This window comes from Mytilus galloprovincialis, chromosome 1 (assembly GCF_965363235.1).
Source record: "Mytilus galloprovincialis chromosome 1, xbMytGall1.hap1.1, whole genome shotgun sequence".
Lineage (NCBI taxonomy): Eukaryota > Metazoa > Mollusca > Bivalvia > Mytilida > Mytilidae > Mytilus > Mytilus galloprovincialis.
The window spans coordinates 130,904,759-130,929,342 of NC_134838.1; the positions used below are offsets into that span (position 1 = coordinate 130,904,759).

Sequence of the window (24,584 nt, forward strand, 5' to 3'; positions counted from 1 at the left end):
CTTTTAGAAGATTTTGAATGAATTCTGCTTCATACGAGTACAAAAACAAATCTGCTAGTAGGGGTGCACAATTAGTACCCATTGGAATACCGACTGTCTGTTGAAATATGAATCCTCCAAACTCAACAAATATATTGTCGATCAAAAAGTCCAGCATTTTGATAATATCATCTTCAGTATATTTTCTGGTAGATTCAGTCATGCAAGTTTAATCAAGGTGTATCCTGTACATGTTGTTTTCTCAATATGATTTCCATGATATACGTAATTTTAATCAATGTGATTCTTGTATGTGTAATTATACTCAATATGATTACTGTACAATGTGATTTCTATACATGAAACTTTAATCAATGTACTTTCCGTTTGGCTAGTGCCACTTTTAAAATAATAATAATCAATATTTGAATAGTCAAGGTTGATCAAGTGAAAAATGTATGTTACAAACATCCAGAAACATATACTGCATTTGTAATGGAAAACTTGGCATCTTTATAGACTGAAGAGATTTGATTTTCTTTCCCCAGAAAACACCTTAGAACTTCAGTTATATTTGATGAGATTTTTGCCAAATTGAATGCTCACTACAAACAATCCTATTTCAGAGATTCAAGTTCCTTGGCGCCTCCTAGTCCATATGAAAGATATGGACAATTACTGAAGCATAATGCAGAGCAATGTCCCTGCAATAAGATGTAAAACCATTAACTTAATAACTTTCTTAATATTATTTTTAATAATTCCTGTTTGAATTCACATGAAAGACCAATTTAGGGTGATTCATTAAGCATATCTGATATGAATGTTCTAATAGACCATTTTCATCTAACCAACTTTTGACTCTGTGTTCTATAATTATTTGACAGGTACCAACTCTGTGGTAGGACATTTTAATTCTCGGTCAATTATGAGCAGCCAAAAAAAATAATAGTATATGATCGGTGTAATTTTTGGGACATTTACTATTTTCCTATTATTTACTCATGTATAGAAAGCATTTAAACAGTTAAATTTCCCTTAAAATTGTAACGATTAAAATCTGGAATTTAACTATTTACGTTCTCTTGCTTGATTGAGTACCAGAATGTCCTACCAGAGAGAGGTAACCTGTCAAAAAAAAAACATAAATTCAGGAGAAAAAGTTGGTAATATGAAAATGGACTATTGTTCTAGGCAAAATTAACAAGGTTGTTAAGATTGCCACTGAAAAGCATGGCATATGTGTCATCATTCTGGACTTTTTCTGAAGGCAAAAATAAAACCAAGTCAATCAAGTACAAGACATGAACAAATATTAATAATGATGTTTATTTTATATTTATGATATATGGTATTATTCACATGGTTCATAGAGATTTGATTGCAAATTAATAAACTAGTGATATATACAAAATTGTATCTATTATTTTATGAAATCTGCTAGAATCAGAAAAACAAACTATGAAATGAACAGAAAAGATTGTCTACAAGAAAGAACTATCCTGATTATAATTCACACAAGAAAAACAAATATAAATCCAAAAGATAATATATATACTTTAGGGAAAACTTATAAAGCAATAAGTTACATTCTGCAAAATGTGTATAACTTAAAACAAGTCACTGACTCTAATGTGTAAATCACATTTAAGCATGAACCAGAATTGACAAAGATATTTTCAAAGTCAAAAGTGTTTGACATACATTTGTTCCTGAAAATAAAAGTATAGAAACTGTGCAAAACCTTTGTATTTTGTTGTAGGTTATCAAGAAAATATTATTGTGAAATGTATTTTTGACCTAGTCATAAAAAAATAATTAAAATTCATTTGACTTAATTTGCATAATAAATGTTTGTAAATTTAAAAAAAAAAAGAATTACTGAAAATTAATAATCAAATTTACATTTGAATAAAGACATTTTTAAAAGTTCACCATCTTCCATATCAAAACTGTTTTGGTTACTTATTTGTGGAATGTTGACATTATCATAGATAAACAATGAATTCAAAAAAGAGATGAAGAGCATATGTCAAAAAGACAGCAACCCAACAAAAAAAATAACCAGAAAACATTAAATCTATAACTTAAAACAGACAGGAGCCTTTACAAAATCTCAAACAAAATTGGTCAAAGTTTATAAAAGTTGTAAATAAAACTCAGTATATAAATTTACATATGATGATGATTGCACAATGATATTGCAGATTGAATCATCATTTTTACCCGAAGAAAATCAAGGTGGGGATTTTTATCTCAAAAATACTGGGGATTTATTAATTTTCATTGGTACCAATTTTTGTGGATTAAGGAAAACTACCCAAGAAATCCAAGAAAATTGGTATCCAACGAATAATAATGAATCCACAGTATATAATTGTATAAATGATGTCGTTGGGTGGGTGTTAATTTCTAATTTTTCTTGTTTTAATATAAAAATAATTACCATAATCAATTGCATATCTTATATACAAAATAAACAAAGTGTATAAAATTTGTAACATACCTTCAGTGTCAACAATACAATAAAATTATGCTAAATAGACATATTAAAATTACAATAGGAAAAATACAAATTGGTTCGATGCAGTTATAAAATTGGAGATGGAATACTTTTAAAATATCAATTTTGCAGTTGATAAGAAAATTTAGTATAAATTGTGTAAAAAGAAACAAGTTTTCTTAACTTTACTCCCATGAATATTTAAGCTTTTTATAACTGCCTACAAACATTTATCATGATGATTTATTTAGTATAAAAATATTTGCATAGCATAAATGTGTATTCCATGAATTTTTCCACTTAAGAAATGTCTGTTGCTAAGGTTTGTTCTTATTATAAAGAACATTGTTTTTTGTCCATTTGAATTAAATAGTTATTTATGTATTTTAATTGGAATGTTATTATTAAAACAAAAATGAATGAAAAAAAAAACATAATTTATTTGGACACAGAGGTCCTGGAATGTTTCTATGGGGGATGGAAGTCAATTTTTTCCTTTAATATATTAATAAGGAGGTGTGGTATGATTGTAAATGAGACGACTATTCACAAGAGACCAAGAAGGAAAATGTAAACAAATATAGGGCACTGCTGTTTACTTTAATCATAATTCTTAAATGAATAGATCCGTAAATTGTTATAAAAGGCATTTAAAAAACATATTTTAACTGTTACTCTTTTTTTTAAAACATGTTTTAAATGTAACTTTATGTAGCAATTTCATGTTTTAATTAATTCGTTTTGAATTTTAATAAAATATATTAAAAAAATAATAAAAGATTATTCAAAATTGTTCAGTAACTTGGAAGAATGATCAAAACCACGGCTGTCTGTATATATTTAATACAGAAAGCACCTTACACTTTATATGTGGCTGTGTTTTATTCCTAAACAAAAGTGTGCTATACACAGCATGGAATGAAAATAATGTGTAAATAAATTCAATAAATTTAACATTTCCTAAATAACTATGGAATGTGACAGTGTTCATCAGTGCTAAGAGAACTTATAGTTAATTATTTACCATCAAAATATTATGATAGATGAAGCAATGGTTTTTTCATAAAAAATATCATGAAAGATGCCTCAATATAAAATGTACAAATCCCAAAATCAACAAAGTAAAATTTATAAAATACTTTTTCAAAATATTCAGAATGTATTGAATCACTGCCTTCTGTCCTGCAGAAATGATGCTACTGAATTAGTACTTCATATATCTAGTTTATAATTTTTCTTTTATATTAAACTTTTAAATATGAACTTCTTTAGATAAAAATATAATCTATTAAAACATACCCAAAGCACTAGTTCACATGGAATAATTGCATAGACCACTAATCATAAATTGATCACAACCATTATACAAAATTAAAACAGAAATTTCATAAACAATATTATACATATAAAGTTAACATAGTAATCTACCCTATAAAATCTCAGTTGAAGTATCTTAGCAGAAATTACATATCAGTATAAGTACCTCAGTAGAGATTTATCTATTTTTCTTTTGTAAAAGCCCTGACCATCTTATATAAATTCAGACAGGCCCACCTTTATTACAAAACAAAAATCAGTACAAGTACCTCAGTAGAGATTTATTTATTTTTTGTTCAAGCCTTATCAGGCCCACCTTTGCTACAAAACAAAAAGATTTCAAAGAAAACTGTATATAAAAGGACTTTTTGTAAATGTCTGTTAAAACTTTAATGTAAAAATATGAAAGGTCATTTCACAAAATTAAAAAGTCTTACTCTTCTGACCAATGCTCTTTAAATCTGCTAAAGGAGTAAGTTCGGTAAGGGCCATATTTGGCCCCAATTATAAAGTTCATAGTTACAAGGTAATACATGTTTAAAGTTGCCCTAAAGACATGTTAGAAAGTTAAACAGAACTGTTTTTGTCAAAGTTTAATTCTAACACGTTGATTTTTACATCCAAAAAAGGTCAAGATAAGGGATTTTGGTGAAATGTGACAAAATCAGATAGATTTCAACCAAATAAAGGACCAGGAAACATAGAGCCCAGGCGTCGACAAGCTTAAGATTCAAATAAGACATGTGAAATGTCTTCACAAACATTATTTTAAAAGATATTTGTTGTCGACGTATGCGCTCTATGTTTCCTGTTCAATAATCTATGGAAATTCTACCATTTTCGTTGATTTTTTCGTGAAAAATCAATATGAGTACAACTTGTGTCGTCATAATGAAACGCAGAAACGTAAAATTTTCAACAAAATGGTTTATATCCTAGCTAGTCAATGTATTAGCTATAATTTATCGTGATATTGGTCGATAAATATGAATTTTAAATTAACGCTAAAAAAGGGGGCCATTTTGGGACTTTATCGAACATACTCCTTTGAATGAAATATATAAATTTGTTCTTTATGTAACATACTGGTCATGTGAAGAGACCAAGCATGTCCAGACAGAGCTCCTTACTGACAATAAAATATATAAATTTGTTCTTTATGTAATGTACTGGTCAGATAAAGTCTTCATATGAAGAGTCCAAGCGCGTCCAGTCAGAGCTCAATACTGGCCTGATACAGTAAACAATAATAAGGCCGATTTTGTCCAGTCTGTACACAATTATCACAACTACTAATATAATTGTCTGTTGTTTTTCTGAAGATGTACAGGAACTGTTCCTAGTATCCCTCTTAGCACCTGTAGTGTACTGGGATACAGTCAATGTTTTATTACAACTGTTGGATATCACAAAATCTTAAGAATCTCATAAAAATAGACAGGCATACATTTATCATGTATAAAAATAGATACTGAATAAAACCAAGACAAAACAGTCACTGTTTATATCTTTGACAACATGATTATCTCCCCATGTTTTTATAAAAAGAGTTCCTTAATCAAAAATACATCCATAGTAATTGTTTTATATATTTTCAAGAAAAATATACAAAAGTTCTCTCTTAGGCTTTCATCTCCAAAAATAAGATCCATGATTTTATGCACAAGATATTTTACCTTAAAAAAACTATCAAAAATTTAACCCTAAGGTTGAGAAGTGAGAAATAATTGACAGTTTTGAGATACTATATTTAACAGATAAATGGTAACAAGTTTTCCCCACAAATCATGGAAGTTTTAAGTACCTTGCACTCTTGTTAATAATATGAACAATGTTATAAAGTATTGGAAGATCATTTGTGGATATGCTCCTCATGGCAGAGATATTATTAATCACAGCTTGCTTCTCTATACGACCCTTCTGCCGTCACAAAGTAATTATCAAAGAAGTCATGAAGGAAGGCAAACGTTGGTCTAGTCTCTGCCAACTTCTTCCAACATTGTAACATGATGTCATAGTATGGATCAGGACAGGGTATTGGTCCACCGGTGGGTTTAGCCATTCGTACTCCCGACTCTACTTTACTCAACACATCATGTCCTGTCATTCCTGTAATTACAAGTCATTGAGTAAAGTTTTAAAAAAGCATTGTGACTTTTCTAGCTAAAAAAATCTTTAATTTTCAGTATATCTATAAAGCAAGTATCTTGTTTTTCAAGAAACTTCCAATTACTTGCCTTACTTCATTTTCAGTGACAAGACCCAACAAGTCATTATCAAATACAAAAATGCCATTATTCTATGTATACAGTACAAAGAATTGAAAAAAAATTGTCCCAGCAAATGTGTGTAATTTTTGGTCATTAAACTATTGACCAATCAGAATGCCAAACTTATTTTCTTTATGTATACAATACAAATTTCCTGCAATTTATAGTTTATATCACTGTGTTTTCTTGTCTTTTACTCTGAACTTTTCTAGGGATATGCATACCAGCCTATGCAAAATTGTTTGCACTTAGTTGCATATTGTAACTCATGGTTAACATACACCCATAAAAACTATGAAAATTAGTATCCCATGAATACTAATTAATCCACAGTATTCTTTATGTAGTTGTTATTAATCTGCTACAAGTTTTTTCAAATTTGAATCTTTATTGACCTACAAATAAGTCTCCTAATTACTGGAAACTTATTATTGACCACGCTATTGCTTTGTTTAAAAGATTTTATTAATGATTTACCTGGATAGGGAACACGTCCAAATGTGATTAATTCATATAACAACACACCATACGACCACACGTCAGATTTAATACTGAACTTACCTGGGTAGGGAACACGTCCAAATGTGATTAATTCATATAACAACACACCATACGACCACACATCAGATTTAATACTGAACTTACCTGGATAGGGAACACGTCCAAATGTGATTAATTCATATAACAACACACCATACGACCACACGTCAGATTTAATACTGAACTTACCTGGGTAGGGAACACGTCCAAATGTGATTAATTCATATAACAACACACCATATGACCACACATCAGATTTAATACTGAACTTTCTATCAAAAGCAGCTTCAGGTGCTGTCCATTTTATAGGGAACTTTGTATCTACAAATATAACATACAATTTAAATATTACATCCAAATCTATAAATATAACATACAATCTATAAATATACACTCTATAAACATTACATCCAATCTGAATGGTTAACTCTAAAAAGACAAATAATTACCATAGACACCTATCATTTAATTAAAGTAATAAATATATATGTATTTCGTTCAACACAAAGCACTGTGTAATGATTTTCACACACTGGCCTACATTTTACGCTAGTGCCTATTTCTTTGGTTAGAATAGTGTTACTTATAAATATGAGACCTTACACAAATACACCTATAAAACATGTAGTTTCCAAGTATTGAAGGTTAACCCATCCATTAAAAGTATATATATCACAATTTAAAAAGCTGCTTTCAACTCAAAACTCACAAACTAAATTTAACTTGAGACTTTATGAATGAAAAAATAAATCCAACCATAATCTCTGTCAACAACGGGAACTGTAAAAAAAAGTTAAAAAAATTCAAAGATGATTTTTAGAAACAGTAAAAAGATAAATATTTGTATTTATTCTTACGCTCATGAGCCTCATAGATATCTTCTTGTATAAGTCTGGCTAGACCAAAGTCTGCCACCTTTACATCATTGCGTTCTCCTACTAATATATTGGCTGCTCGTAGATCTCTGTGTACAAAATTCTCTGTCTCTAGATAGGCCATACCATCGGCAATCTAAAACATACAAAAATGTGTTTATACTTATCTTGGTTTTTAGCAGTCATTTGTTAATGATCTTGATTTATAAAATTCAAAATTCAGTTTTCTAACACTTCCTTTTAAAGGAGAGTGCACACCCTGAAATATCTCGCCTTCTTTACTAATCATCGATATTATGTTGATAGTCCTAAATATAAAGCTTTATTACAACTGTCACATAAACTAAACGAAGAAAACTAAACATTGACCAATGAACCATGAAAATTAGGTCAAGGTCATATGAACCATGCCAGGCAGGCATGTACAGCTAACAATTCTTTCCTTTCATAAAACAAATATAGTTGACCTATTGTTTATAGTTTAAGAAAAACAGATCAAAACACAAAAATTTATAACTGAGCAATGAAATGTGAAAATGGGGTCAAATTAAACCTGTGCGACTGACACATAGATCATAAAATATTTCCATACACCAAATATAGTTAACGGTTAACTATATTTGGTGTATGGAAATATTTTAGGTTAAACCTATTGCAATTTAAAGTATTAGACTCAAAAACTTAACTTTGACCACCATGAAAATGATGTCAAGGTCAGATGACACCTGCCAGCTAGACATGCACACCTTACAATCATTTCATACACCAAATATAGTAGACCTATTGCATACAGAATAAGAAAATCAGATGAAAACACACAAACTTAACTATAACCACTGAACCATGAAAATGATGACACCTGCCAGTTGGACAAGTTCACCTTACAGTCCTTCCATACACTGAATATACTAGACCTATTGGTTATAGTATCTGAGATACGGACTTAACCACCAAAACTTAACCTTGTTCACTGATCCATGAAATTAGGTCAAGGTCATGTGAAAACTGTCTGACCTGCATGAAGACCTTGCAAGGTACACACATATCAAATATAGTTATCCTATTACTTATAATAAAAGAGAATTTAACATTACAAAACATCTTAACTTTTTTTGCAAGTAGTCACTGAACCATGAATATGAGGTCAAGGACATCGGACATGTGACTGACAGAAACTGCCTAACATGAGGCATCCATATACAAAGTATGAAGCATCCAGGTCTTACACCTTCTGCAATATAAAGCTTTTCACTATCCCTATATCAAGCTTTCTGTGAAAAACATTGCAGGCTCGACAAAAATGGCTGCAGGTTTCGTTGAATAAAAGGCGATCAATTTCAACAAGAAGAATTTACCTGCAAAATACAAATTGCCTTCAGGATGCAGTGAAAATAAATATTGACTTCTCAGTCAAAGATTGGTAGTTTTGGAATATCAAAATATTGTTTTCCAAGTAGACAGATATAAATAGATGACCCCTGTCATTTACTCGAGACTTTAAGTTATTCATAATTTGTAACCCAAAACAATTACACAATTATCTGGAAATTCACTATGACAGAAAATTTAATAAAATTTCCTCACCTGTGCAGCCATGTCAACTATAACAGGAAGTTTAATAGGTTTTTCTCACCTGTGCAGCCATGTCAACAATAACAGGAAGTTTAATAGTTTTTCCTTACCTGTGCAGCCATGTCAACAATAACAAGAAGTTTAATTGTTTTTCCTCACCTGTGCAGCCATGTCAACAATGACAGGAAGTTTAATTGATTTTCCCTCATCTTTGCGTAAATAATCTAACAACGATCCATTAACCATCATTTCTGTTATAATCCATATAGGTTCTGTTGCTGTACACACAGCCAATAATTGTACAAGTTTACGATGTCGCAGTTTATGCATAAGTTTGGCCTCTGATAAAAAGTCTTCAGCAGTCATAGCACCTTGTTTTAATGTCTTTACAGCCACATCTACTGTATTTCTCCATTTACCTGAACAAAATGTAAAAGTGTTTAGTTTAATTGATAGAATGCATTTAAAACTGTAGACTATAAAATAATTAAAAACATTTAGTTTTCATACAAATTGCACAAGGTAAATCATTTTATAACAGTTTTTAGAGTTTAAAAACATCTGAATTTTGTCCTCAAAACCTTAAAAAGGAAACAAAATTTAACATGTAGATTGTCAATGAATGTTTTTTTTTTTTATTGAAGTGAAGTTTCAGCCACAGGCCCTATTCAGTTTCTTTATCATTTTTCTTAGCTTCACGGTCGACATTTTACTTTCACAATCAATAAGAGTGTTATAATAATGATTTGTCAGTAGTTGGCACTGACTATCTTTGTTTTCGTTCATTAAAAAAATTGTGATAATGTAAAATGTTTGTAAATCTGTAACATGTTTGTTGTTCTGGTTACCATGGTTACCATATCATGGTCCCTTGGTATTTCCTTTTGACTTATTGAAGTGTAAATGGAACAAGCATTTTTTAAATATTTTCATTAAGTAGATTCTGTTTATTCTGTAAATGTATATTTTTTTCCAGAATTTCTCATGTAAAACTGGATCAAACCCACCTCAATTTGTGTCTGTACCAAGTACTTTGGATCAAGAGTTTGTTGTTGTTTGTTATTGTTAGTAGGTCTATTTTAACTGTTATCTTATCGAGTGTTATAATTTGTAATATGTATAATTTATTAATGATACTAAGAGTTTGTATGATATACCTGCATGGACATCACCAAAACAACCAGCCCCTAATTTTTTATTTAATTTGACGGATTCTCTGGCTACTTCTAGTTCCCTGAACTGGACTTGTGGTGGCAGCTTTGGACAAGGGACAGTAAGCTGACAACATAAACCATCTCCTACACCTGTAATATAGATACTTACAGATTATCGTTGATCATAGAGATGGATTTTTTCACTTGAGCCAGTATAGCGAAAGGGAGAAAAGCAATGGAGTTGAAAGACCAATGTTAATCTGTTTATTGCTATTTTACCTATGAAAACATTGTCATTGTTAATTTAATTGACAATGGGAACATTCGCCCTTAGTTTCTAGCAATAATTTTTCATATCACTCTATTGTGCTGAGAAAGGAAATTATCAGTCAAAGGAAAATTTCATAAAATAGCGATAAATATATAAATATCACGATTGCCACTGATTCAAAAGTCCTTTTTTTTGTTTTAATAAATTGATAACAAAAACTGTGTTCAGTGAACTGTGAAAATTGGGAAAAATCTCAAATTTGGCATTAAAATTAGAAAGATCATATCATAGGGAACATGTGTACTAAGTTTCAAGTTGATTGGACTTCAAATTCATCAAAAACTTCCTCGAACAAAAACTTTAACCTGGGCAAAAAACTTTAACCTGAAGCGGGACGCACAGATGGATTTCAGACCAGAAAACATAATGCCCATAAATGGGGCATAATAATAACAAGCAAATGTCTTGAACTTGAAAATGATTTGAAGATCATATCCTGAAACTCCTTTATCTAATTCAAGTGTTGTGATGATCCTAGTTAATATATTACCTTGGTAATGTTGAATCAGCTTTAGAAGTCCAGGAAAAGTCCTCCTAGGACTGATATAAAAACCTCCATTGTCCATTTTTCTAATCCTGTAATGTTTGACACAGGCATCATTCATTTTAGTATCATGGTCTCGTATAGATAAGACATAAGACTGTTTGTCTGAAAATATAAATGTATTGATATAAATAACACAAAAATATCAAAGCTTTGTATATAAAGATTGTCTGATCTGACCATATATAGTGTTCAAAAACCTGCTAATAAATGAACTATTAGCATCCATTCTATATGTAAATTCATCGATGAATAAGCCATGTTTAAAATATTTCATATGTTAAATCTTATAGTCATATGAAACTTCAAATTTGAAAAAAAGTTGACTGTGTTATATACTAAGTTTTACTACAAAACAAATGTTTGTAAACTTTCTTGTATAAGAAAATCCTTTAGATTATTAAAATCTAAAATAAATTTACAACTATTGAATCATTGTCCTTCTGTTTACTAATTCATCCATATTTTTCTGTATTCAGTGACCTTTACAACGAGACCTCTCTCATTTACTCTTAACCACCCCACAAAGCATGTGTGAGGGGAAAACTGTGAAAGAATGTTAGCAAACAATTTTAATTGACAAATGGGAAAGCATGGAAAATATAGAATAAAAATATCATGACTCTTTCAATCACTTGCTCCACTTGGTTTGTGTTGAATATTTATTAGTTACGTTCCAGTAAACTTCTGCAACAAACTCTAAAGTTAATAAGGTTGAGATCAACAATCACTGAATGAAATATAATTTGTCGATAATATATATTTATAATTATTAAAAAAACATGCAAGCAGGATTTGGTTTAGTTTACATGCATGCATTTGTTAAATAACTTTGATGACATAAAAATTGTAAGAAATTCGTTTCTTATGACTTTAATTTACATATACAAAAGTATAAAGTTCATTCCCACAAAAAACAACTCTCCTCTAGTATCTACGATTACTAATAACACTGACAGAATTTTTTTTGAAGAAGTTCACTGCACTATTTTGTTTGTTTTTTCAAAGGTAGTGATAAACCTTGGAATATATATAGATATCAGTACCATAGGAGTTTAATATTTTTTCATGCAATCTTTAGTATTCTTTACCCAAAAATAGTTACATAAAAAAACTATACTCTGGCATGATTTACAATCCTTGTTCTATTTTTATTAACAAAAGTCTAAATAATTGATCAATAGGTTATCAGGAACTTTATTTCAAATGAAACACCCTAGGAATTGTTAGGTTTCAAACTGCCTTTCACTTTCAGATAAGATTCAAGAAAAAAGAAACAGACGTAAATAGCTGACACTGGTCCTTGAGCCAATGTAAGGCAAAATTGAGCATTTAAATAATGTAGATACATTCTAATTAGGATGCAAATTAAATAAAGATTTGATGATCATAATTTAAAAGGAAGTTGTATTGTACAAGAGAAGAATATACAAACACAGCAAGGATAACAGAATGAGATCATGCAATGGAACAAATTCAGATATAATGCATGATGGAATAGGCACCACAGTCATATACATGTATTTTTATCCTCACTGTGTACCCACAGTCAAGAGTATGGACACAGTACCTCAGACATCGTGAGGTGGATTGGTTTTGTAAAGAATTATTCACCTCTGCTATATATATGTACTTTAATAGTCACTTCTTCAAGAGGGACAAGTTTGTAATCAACAAAGTAAGATAATCTTGAGAAAAAACATCTCTGCAAAGTCGTCTAAATTTATCTTTATGCAAAAAAGTTTTCAGTAAAGAGTATTCCAGACTCTATGGAATATGACATATGCAAAGAGAGGACAAGATCTAGAACTTGCAGAGAAAAGAGGGTAAAAAATTCATTGATATTAATATTCTTTGTTAGAAATATTTACATGTAGTTCTTTTATTTTTTGTTTCAGAAAAAGCTACAATGAAAAATATTTACTCATACATGTTTTGGATATTATATGACATGAAATAGAAGAATAAACTGAATAATACATTGAAGCTTATGCCAAACTTATATATGCAAGAAACCAAAGATAAGCAGTATAGTGATTGATGATTATATCATTTACTCAAACAACTATGACAGCTATGTAAGGACTTTTATTTTATCTAATTTAATTATCTTGGTTACTATCAATAAAATTTGTTTATTTCACAAGTATTGCCTGAGTAAGCAAATTCTGGAATGAGCAAGTAAATTGTGATGGATTTTAGGATTTAAACATAACTTTAACCTATATTTTTTTAATACACACAGTTGAAAGATGTTTTTGAATAGACTTCTATGTAAGTTTTTTTCCCTTTTAGTAGTTTCAAAAAACCAAATATTCAGGGTTTGAAACACAGACATAGCAATAGAAAAACAGTGTCTTAGCTAACGCCCCAAAAAGAGTGGTTTCGGTCACCCACTGTCCCTTATGTCCTTCCCAGTGTATTTGTGTTTTCTGCAGGAAACTAAAAATATATTTTAACTACTGAAAGGGGCTTTTAAAACACTAAATTACATTCAATCTAGCAAATGTTTCTATAAACATAAGCAAGTTGTTTTTATTTCTGAAAATAAATTGTGTTTTCATGCCCTTAATCTGAAAACTTTACAGCAACAAGAATTTGTCCAAAGTACACGGATGCCCCACTTGCATTATCATTTTCCATGTTAAATGGACCGTGAAATTGGGTAAAAAATCTAATTTGGCCTTAAAAGTAAAAAGATCAACCAATAGGGAACATGTGTTGATTGTTGATTGGACTTTAACTTCATCAAAAACTACCTTGACCAAAAACTTTAATCTGAAACTCAACACTTTTAATTTCTATCATGTCTATGTTCAGTGGACCATGAAAATGGGGTCAAAAGTCTAATTTTGTTTTAAAATAAGAAAGATCATATCATAAGGAACATGTGTACTAAGTTTCAAGTTGATTGGACTTCAGCTTCATCAAAAACTACCTTGACCAAAAACTTTAACCGTAACTTTAACGAACGGATGGACAGACGAACGAACAGACAGATGAACATACAGACGGACGCACGGACCAGAAAACATAATGCCCCTCTACTATCTAAGGTGGGGCATAAAACAAGCACACACATGGTTTAGTACTAAATGAAGAATAAATGTTTGATTCAAGTGCACTCAAACATATTGATTTTTGTCATTGCTACATTGAACAAAATCAACTTTTGTGTAGATTTTCTGGTAATATATGTGTATGATTTTTAACTATAGTATATCAAAGTTAAATGTGTATTTCTAAGTAATTAAAGAGTGTTGTTATGTTACCTACCAGCCGATTCTCTGACAAGAAAAGTTCCCTGTGGATTTCCTGGTAATAACAGCTGTTTATCTGCTTCTTTTCTCTCCACATTATACCACCAACTGATGAAATAACAAAATCTTTATAATTTCAAACCTCTTATAAATCAATTATATTTTGAGAAATTGACCTTGAAAAATTCACATAAACCACAAACAAACGAAATGTTCATGTATTTTTTGGACTTCTCTATTAGTCAGTTGGCAATGACTGTAGTTTAATTCTATTAAGTCATTCATTCATCTGTGAACAAGTGCTTCCTCAATAGTGTTCTTTTTCTTATCCTTTGAATTGACTTCACACATCATTGCATCAATAAAGCATGATATAATCTGTATCAGATCAGATTAGAATTAATGTATTTACTTGTTTTCAGTGGGGCTTGTGTTGCTTAAGATTCAGTTTTTATGTAATATTTTGCAACCTATTGTTTTCTATTCTTTTGATTTCATTCAAACATAGATATATATCTATCTTTGTTCAACTCCTATTTTTTGTCTTTTTTGCTGCCTATGTAATCTCTCTTTTGTAATGAAGATTTATTCAGCTAACATGTAGATTTTTATAAAACATTATATATTCAGTATACAAGATTCTATTTTTTTCTGTAGTTAAAATAAATAATATCTTACTCTTGAGCTTGTGGAGAATCATCGTCTTTTGTAACATAGTTACTGGGTATATAACCTTGTTGACCTGATGTCAGGTGACGGGCCATCCACCAATCACAATTTGTGCTGGAAAATTATTTCATGATACGATTAATACATGCTAATAAACATTTAAACATATACAACTAGTGAACTATTATAGTTTCTTACGTTATTGATTGTAATCATAGTTTATAGACATAAATGAATGTTAAACAGATACTTTTTGTTTTATCTTTTCATGAAAGAAGACAGCATTCCAATGTTGTATAGATCTATAACATTTTAATTAAATTAATTGTGTCAACCAGGTACCTTTAAAATGGAGACCCACATACTTTGTTTTATTGTTTGACAAAAAGGTTTTTCTTTAAAAATAAGAAATTGGTGTGAATATCAGTGATCATACCACTGACGTTTGTAAGCCAGGTTTTTTAAGCTGGAATTTAATTGTGAAAGCTATATCAAATATCACCATAAAATTATTCAAGATATGTAGCAGTCTGCCTCAGTCATAATATGGACCTAATAAATAAGGAAGAAAGATAGACAACTCTCAACTAAGTTTATGAAATTGAGATATAAATGTACGATAAAGATTTAAGGGAATACGATACAGTAGCAGGGGCAGATAATAACGTTTTCAAAACTGTTCGTGTTGTTTTCCCGACGTTGGTAACCAGAACGTTGTAATTTCGCGATGTTTCTTATAAGAACGTTAACATTTCGCGACGTCGCTTTAAAAGAAGTCATATTTCGTGGAATATTCACTGACGTCATTAATTTCGGTTGTGCGAATTTCAAAAAAGTACCTGCTAAAAAAGTGGCCATTTCTAAAAGACGGAGAAATCCGCTGAAAAGCAGTGAGATTAAAGGAAATACTTGAGATAACAAAAATAAATCAAATACAATTTTGCATAACGAAATTGAAGAAATAGTGATAGACACAGAAGAGAGTATTGACAGTATAACATGGAAAGAAGGAAGAAGAATTGTGGAGCTTTTTAGTCTGATACTGAATAACTGTCAAAACTGCACGGCCCCAGCGGAATCTGCTCAAGGTAGAGAAAGAAAAATTGCAAGGAATTGGGGTCTATCTTACTATTCGTTGCTTAAACTGTTACATGCTGAAAAACATTTTACCAATAACACAATTCGCAACAAAACGACCTGCAATAGCTAATTATGAGTATTGGTAGCTGCTTAACGTCCAGCGGCAAATACTAAATTGCACATTTATGACATCCAAATGTTATTTTAATGAAACTTAAAGAAATGAGAAAACGTACGAACCCGTGATTAATGAGAAAAAATTAACAAAATCTATATTGCGTAGGGTGGCCGAATCGGGTCTGGTGTTGAAATCCATACACAAAAGTCATTACTACGGCGTGTTGTACAGCTGTGCAATATTTTTCATGACGAGAACAGTTATTTTCCTTTATTGATAATGAATTCGAAGTAAATAATACTATCTTGAATTGAACAAGAATGTGTCCATAGTACACAGATGCCCCACTCCCATTATCATTTTCTATGTTCAGTGGACCGTGAAATTGGGATAAAAAATATAATTTGACATTTAAATTAGAAAGATCATAACCTAAGGAACATGTGTACAAAGTTTCAAGTTGATTGGACTTCAACTAAATCAAAAACTACCTTGACCAAAAACTTTAACCTGAAACTTGCACTATCATTTTCTATGTTCAGTGGACCGTGAAATTGGGGTCAAAAGTCTAATTTGGCAATTAAATTAGAAAGATAATATCATAGGGAACATGTGTGCTAAGTTTGAAGTTGATTGGACTTCAACTTCATCCTAAACTACCTTGACCAAAAACTTTAACCTGAACGAACAAACGGACGGACAGACGGAAGGACGGACGCACAGACCAGAAAACATAATGCCCCTCTACTATCGTAAGTGGGGCATAAAAACATCAGAATCAAAATAGTTAAGTTTGTGTCTTTTTTTTCTCTTTTTTTTGTAAGCATTTGGCAGCCTCCAAATTTTACGGAGAATTGTCATTGTAAGGCCAAATTTAACAGACTATCAATGAAATAACAAAACCGACTTCATGTGCGAGACCCTCATTGGTGGACAAGGTCGTATAACATCCCTATTCTTAAATAAAATAATAAAAAAAGAGAGTGTCTCATCCTGTTCTGGACTTGAAATTGGTACATAAAAAAAATTGCCGATTTTAATTGATATTTTAAAAACATAATATTGTATGTGTATGTAGAAAAACTGTCAATAAAAGTCCGTTAAAAAGATTTCAAAAAAATATATTGGTGTCGTTTTTGGTTTGAATTTAAGCAAAATATTACCAATACATGTAGATGCAGAATTGTCACACGTTAGTTTGTTTAATTGGTTGTATTCTTTTTGTATATGAAACTGGATGTAATAGACCAAAACAAGAAAACGCCCGTACACATGCTGTTAAAAGGGCTTGTAATTAAATGGTGTCTTTTGGTATTGTTCATCATATTTGTATTTAATTTGTTCATTGTTTTGTACTTAAATCAGGCCGTAAGTTTCCCGTTTGAGTTGTTTTGCATTTGTCATGTAGGGACCGCTTTCATAGCTTACTATGCGGTATGGGTGTTACTCATTGTTGAAGGCCGTCCGATGTCCTATAGTCGTTAAGCCATTTGGTCTCTGATTGAGATTTGCCTCATTGGTTATCATTCCACGTCTTCTTATTTGTATTAGCATGTCCCTATTGTACTTCAATGTATTGAGAGATAAAAATTGAAGTATCGGCAAATGTACACTAACTGCAGACAGACAGATCAGAAAGTGTACACACGTTAAAACTCGTCGTATAGTTAGACGATCGGACAGACGAACAAAGTATTTTCAATATAGCTCTACTTCTAGACAAACAAGTACGCCAGTATTCAAACGTATACGCCGTAAAAAAGGTTATGTAACTTATCTATTTATAAAGACATTGTTCAATATTATTCTCTTATACCGGCTGCTGTACTTCCTATGAAATATTATATTACAACTTCATTTTCGGTCGATTGAGGCAACAATGGTATGAGTTAAATTGCACGAAACAGCTCTTATTATAAAACAAGAAGTACTGCTTATTATTTAAATTTGAAAGATGATTATCTTTTGAATGTAAAAAAAAAATCAAAGTACGACGGGACCTTTTAAAGTTGACGATACGGTATCGGTTTTGTCATTGTTGAAGGTTATACTGTTGTCAATTTATGGTATCGCCTCACTTAATTTATAGTTGGTTCACATTTTGTCATGTCAATAATGTTGTCTATCCTCTAATGTCGGACGGAATTTATACTTCTATCAGATTTTCTTTTTTGCCGTACATCTGACAAAGCAATCTGCTAGAATCCTTTTTTATAGTCTTTTTTTTTTTTTATCATGAAAAGGTTCCTGTCCAAATTTCGTTTCGTAAATGTTTAACACAAGTGTTTTTCCATTTTATGATTAACCATCTTATAATTTTTTATGATAAGTATCAACGCTTTGAAAAACACCTGCATATACTTGACAGCGAACTTGTGTACGGCGGGAATGATTACACGACGTTGTTGCGATTAAAACTTAATTTAATGTAATTTAGCGCCATACTGACAGACATCGTAAAAAATTAAGGTATATGGCTTTTATTGAAAAAACAAGCACATGGACCCCATTTTTTTTCTTTTGCAATCAATCAAGTACTGTTTCAAGAACACTTCGCCAAAATTTCAGGAAAAAATCAACGATCAAATTTTTTCTGCACTTCCGAAAAGACGCAAAAATATGGTCAATTTTTTTATTTCAGATATAGCAATCTAAATCCGGAACATGATGATTTGATTTAACCTTAAACTTGTTTCAGCATGTTGATGCCATGGATCAAGGGAATATTTTACAAAAAACCCGGTTAAGTTATGACTTTTCGTTCAAAAGTATTGTTACTTTCTTTAAAAGTCATTATTTATGAAATTTCAGGGATTTTCTTCCAAATATGCAAATTTCGAACCACATTATCTCAAAAAGTAAGTCATGAAGGTACTTTTTTCTTTGCATATTTGAAAAGTACACATTAAAATTGACCGTCTATCAAAATTTTAAGAAAAAATCAACGAGGGATCTCTACTGTATCGTATGCCCTTAAATCACAACAAATCATTCCAATATCATGAATTAACTCTTTTAAAGGGATACTGATACTGAGTAGACACAATTTTGTTAGATGCACAGACACATGAATTAACTGATTAATCCATAGAATTAAATGGTTAACTTACCTGGCCTCATCCACTTCCAGTTTATCTCCCTTTTTAAAGGACAAGTCATCATCATTTATAGCATCAAAATCATACAATGCTCTCATAACCAGACCACCTAAAACACAAATGTATACCCATTTATTTTTATATTTTTACTTGTACATGTTTGCATGTTGATGTATCTTTTGTATCTTTAAAATTACAAAAATGTAAGAACTATCACTGTGAGTTAAACTTGATAATTTCTTCACTAATATTAATGTCTCCTTTAACAATCTATACAACTTTGTTTGATATTTTATTTCAAGATTTTTCCAATGTCTGCATACACATACAAGCCTACAAAAATTTGTAATTATTTAAAAGTTTAAATTTTTGGTTCACCTGTACCCAATGGAATTTGCACCCAACGATTAATAGTATATCCACAGTACCTAAATGTATCTAGGATTTATCAAATCTTATTTAACTTTTCTTTGCTTCTCATATAATCTTAATATATTTTGACACACAGTGATAAGAAGAGAATTTACTATGATTTAGTTTGACCTGAGGGAGTCAGTTTTTCATCTTTTATGTTTTTGTTTACCTCCCTCTCCTCCATGGTCATTTAAAACGTAAAAGATCATGTGTGAAAAAGTGGAATATTTACTGATGTAGACACAAAAACTTTGTGATAAACACAACTTGACATCCTTTTAAATTTTTTTTTGTCTTATACAATGTAGTCGGATAATAATAAATCCATAATGTTTTCGTTGAAAGCATTCTACATGTACATGTATTCCTCACTTGATTATCAATAAGGAAATTTGTATATACCTGTGAAGAATTACAATGTAAGATAATCAATTATTTATATGAATGAGGAAGCAGGAACAATCAGCCATTCTACTTTAATTTAATCATGAGTTTTATTTTTATAAATTTGAACTGAGCCCGAGCCCTCAAGCTACTGTACAAATAGTACTTACTTGTACTCCCTGGTGGTGGTGGCAGTGGCCTGACAGGACTGGACGGATTGTTGACAGTAAGGGTCACATCATGTGGAGAGATGGTCGGTCCTCCATTATTAACATCTGTTCTGGAGGGGGGTTTGTTACCCCCCTGTTCTGGTTTCCCTAAACAGCCTCCCATGTCACATCAATAACATTGTCTACAACTGATAAAAAGTTATCATTAATTGCAATAATCTGAGAATACAAAAAAGTAAATAAACAGGATTCTACATCATTTACACTGGATTAGTCAAGTTAAAGTACATACATTTTTACATCAGGAACATACATTGTACTATAAAACAAACAAATGTTTATGCCTTCATAATCCAAACATATTCAGTATGGGTGTACATGTCCTTCTCTTTGTTGAATGCTTGTGTGGTGCAGTTGTTTACATTTTTGCTCTTATGGTTGGTGAACATTTTTCTCATTGGTAATGCCACTTGCTCTCAACCATGATTAATCACATTTTGATATTTGTCTGTCAGGAACCTGTAATTTAATGGTTGAAGTTTGTTGCTGTTCATGTTCATCATATTCGTCATGTTTGTTTTTCCATTATTATTAAGTGCATAAAATCAAGACTGTTTACTGGGTCTCATTTGAATTGTGTAACATTTGCCATTTCAGGGCCTCTTATAGCTTGCTTATATGACAAAGGTTTTTTTTCTCACTGTGAAGGCCAAACAGTAACCATTACGTCATTTGGTCTCAGGTGGCTATGGAGAGTTGTCTCATTGGCAATCATATGATTATCTTATTTTGTTGTTTTTAGATTGCTTTCAACAGTTTATTGTCAAATGCCTCTAACTACATGTAGAACTAATTCAGCTATACATTGTTTCTAGTGTGTTACATACATTTGTGTACATGACATAATGTTATTATCAATTCTTTAACCAGTAATATTGTTGACATATTATTGGTAAGGGTAAACATGGTGTTTTGTTGTGATAATAAAGCACCCTGGCCTGCTACATTTTCTTGACATTCTGCCCTTGAACATTTGAAGGAAAATAATGTTGGTGCCATCGTCACTGCCATGCCCCATTTGTTGAATTTGTTCTGAACTTTTAAACATAAGAATGATCTTTAGCTTCCAATTGCCAAAAATATCATAAGGACCATAAAGACTACATGTACAATGTATATGGTTCCACAACTACAGGATACAAAACACAGTCTTTATAAATAATTTTTCTGCCTTCTTTCCGTTTAAGGGTTTAAAACAAAAGGGTGGTAACACATACAAGGTCAAACTTTTGAGAATAAAAGCAAATTTTCTTATCCCAGGCATAGATGAGGGTTGTAATGGGAGTACATGTACCTTCATAACTGTAAAAGTTCTTGACAAATGACATACATGTAACAGTTATTCTTGGTGCATGACAATAAAATGTACACAATAAAAAAAATTGACTGATTTTGACAAATTAAGTTAAATGATTTCCAAAAATAATGGTAATGATAATTATTTGAGACTGCTGAAGAATCACTTGAAAACTATTACACCACTGGGTCGATGCCATTGCTGGTGGATGTTTTGTCCCCAATGATATCACTAGCTTAGGAATCAGCACTTCAGTGTGGACATGAATATCAATTGATATATATAGTAATTTTTATTACTTAACTGTCATGACTGTTTGCAAAAGTATGAATTATCAAAATACTAAAGATTTTCTTATCCCAGACATACATTGTAGATTACTGTAGCGTTAATTTACTTTGTAAAAAAAAAATTGAAATTGTGGCCCCATTTTTATTTGGCTTTCTAACTATTTTGATTAGAGCATCACTGATGAGTCTCATGTAGACTAAAAACGAGTCTGGCGTATCAAATTTTAAGCCTGGTACCTTTGATATTCCCAGCTGACCTGAGAATCTGAAACTGAATCTGAATGCTTGAACAATTGACGTCATACAACAATCACTTTTCCATTGTGGAGTCAGATATTTTGTATTATGATGTCAAAATTTTACAGGAACCTGTGTGATATCCAGTATTGGCAGAGAAATAGCAATAAGGTGTATTGAAACTAAAATGGAGAATACATTTACAATGCTTGACATTTGAACATGTTGAAGTTATATTTCTTCTTTTTTAACAATATTGCAAACTTTCAACAAACTCAGTTACCATGGTTACCATGGTTACTGTAACATAAAACTTATTCATTTAATATTATCAGGGTGAACAAGAACTTACTTTTCTAAACTATAGTCACCGTCAGCTGAAATTTGTAGCAGTTATCAGTAAAAATAATCTACAAATGTAAACTATCATGCGCGTTCACTCGAGATACAGATTTTCATATTCCATTCATAAATAGCCATAAGAAAAACCACTACTGACCTACCTTTTAAGTGATCGCACTGTAATAATACTGACCTTCACATCTTCCAATACGATTTTGAATGAAGGAATCAGCCATTGTTTTTACCAGAAGTGTTGCTGTGGAGTTCAAGTTCAGAAAATTTACATAAAGCGCGGGAAACTTTATCACATCAATGACAAGAATATTACCGGAAACTCCTAAATTGATGATTGTCATATTTTTTTAAGGATCCTCATAGAAAGGAAGATGGCGGAAAAACAATGAAAAACATTCTGGAAAATGTGTACGTCAGGATAATTACAGTGCGATAACTTAAAAGATAGGTCAGTAGTGGTTTTTCTTTTGGCGATTTATGAATGGAATGTGAAAAAGATATCTCTAATGAACGCGATTAATAATTTAGATTATTTTTACCGATAACCGCTACGAATTTCAGCTGAAAGCGACTACATGTATATAGACTATAGTACGAACCAGGATTCCAAGTATAGGTACCCTAAAGTAAACTCATGAGTATGTGTTCCCACATATTCCAATATATTAAACACATAATATCTTTTACACTAAAAATCAGGGAATTATCTTTTTAAACAAGTTTAAAGTTTACAATAGTAAAAGTGAGATAATTGTCAGTTTTATTTGTTCGTAAAACTGAAAACAACACCCCCGATTAAACATCTTCAAAATTATACTTCTGTTCTCGTGATTAAAGTTTATCACACTTTGTTTGAATTTATATAAATGTGGTCTTACGTGTATTAACTAAATATCATTAATAAAGCCAGTTATGTGGGAAAACCCAACTTCTTTTCAAAAACAATTTCGCCATAAAACCAGGAAGTCTCTTGCCGGAAGGTAAATTATTGAACTCTCGTTATTTCTCGCCTTTACCTGCAGTGGTCATCTCAAAGTGTATACACAAAAAAGAGAAGGACCATCTCAAAATGTGAAAACATTTAAATTGCATTATTATTTTGTAAACGGATTGGTTTGCTAAAGATGTTTTTGTGCATCTAAAAAAAATGAAAAAAATAAAAATAATAGAAATACTCTGAATCCGCTCAATATTTCTATTAAAAAAAATAATATTACACCCTGCTTCAGTAAAAAGGCTATTTATTATAAATACGAATTAAAGTACCAATATGGTGTGAACTATGGCAAGCCGTTGTGGAATTTATTAATATTAAAAAATCATTTATTAATATTAATAAATGATTTTTTAATAATAAAAAATCATATTCTAATATTAATAAATCGAATTTTGAATAATACGCTGTTTTTTTAATATTACTGATAAATAAATATTTAATATTAAAAAAATATTTATTAATAATAAAAAATATTTTTAAATATAAGATATTCAGTCTATTTTTTTAATATTAATAAATGATTTTTTTAATATTAAATAATATGCTGATTTTTTAATATTAAAAATCATTTATTAATATTAAAAAATCAGCATCAATGTTACCTTAGGCCCTATCAGAGCTTTGAAAAGATCTATTCATATCAATATTTAAGTTCAGGAAAAAATCAAAACACAATGTCACATTCAAGCGTACCATTGACCAAATTCTCGATCGATTTATTTACTGGGGTCTACATTTATTATTTTATAAGCGATTTTTAGGTATCTTTTTACTAGTCAAATAAGACACGGAATTTCAACCCTCCCATTTTCACATTCAAATAATTATAATTATTGTAATATGATTTCCCTAACTTGGAGTCTGGACTAAGCAAACATACAAACTATTAGTCCAATGCATACACTTGAGTTACCTTGTTTCTTCCAGGGGCGAACCTGCCGTTATAGGCACGTTAGGCACGTGTCTACACATTTTTTTTTGTAAAAAAAATTATTAAACAAAGCTGCAGATGCACACCAGAGAAGTCGTCAAAACTCTTTAATTATCAAATAACATGTATACACTAGT

The 24,584-nt window shown here is 30.8% G+C and overlaps 1 protein-coding gene across 1 annotated transcript; it reads right to left on the reverse strand.

The window, feature by feature from the left end:
• Positions 1-1,294: 1,294 nt before the first annotated feature.
• LOC143059783 (tyrosine-protein kinase STK-like) lies at positions 1,295-23,528 on the reverse strand. The gene is made up of 11 exons (XM_076233350.1): positions 23,398-23,528; positions 20,279-20,466; positions 19,323-19,419; positions 15,024-15,128; positions 14,362-14,453; positions 11,032-11,190; positions 10,214-10,360; positions 9,216-9,475; positions 7,467-7,620; positions 6,799-6,930; positions 1,295-5,908 (listed from the first exon to the last, which is right to left on the reverse strand). Exons 2-11 carry the CDS (start codon positions 20,439-20,441, stop codon positions 5,688-5,690), a joined length of 1,530 nt encoding a protein of 509 aa, XP_076089465.1. The 5' UTR covers positions 20,442-20,466; positions 23,398-23,528; the 3' UTR covers positions 1,295-5,687.
• Positions 23,529-24,584: the final 1,056 nt, after the last annotated feature.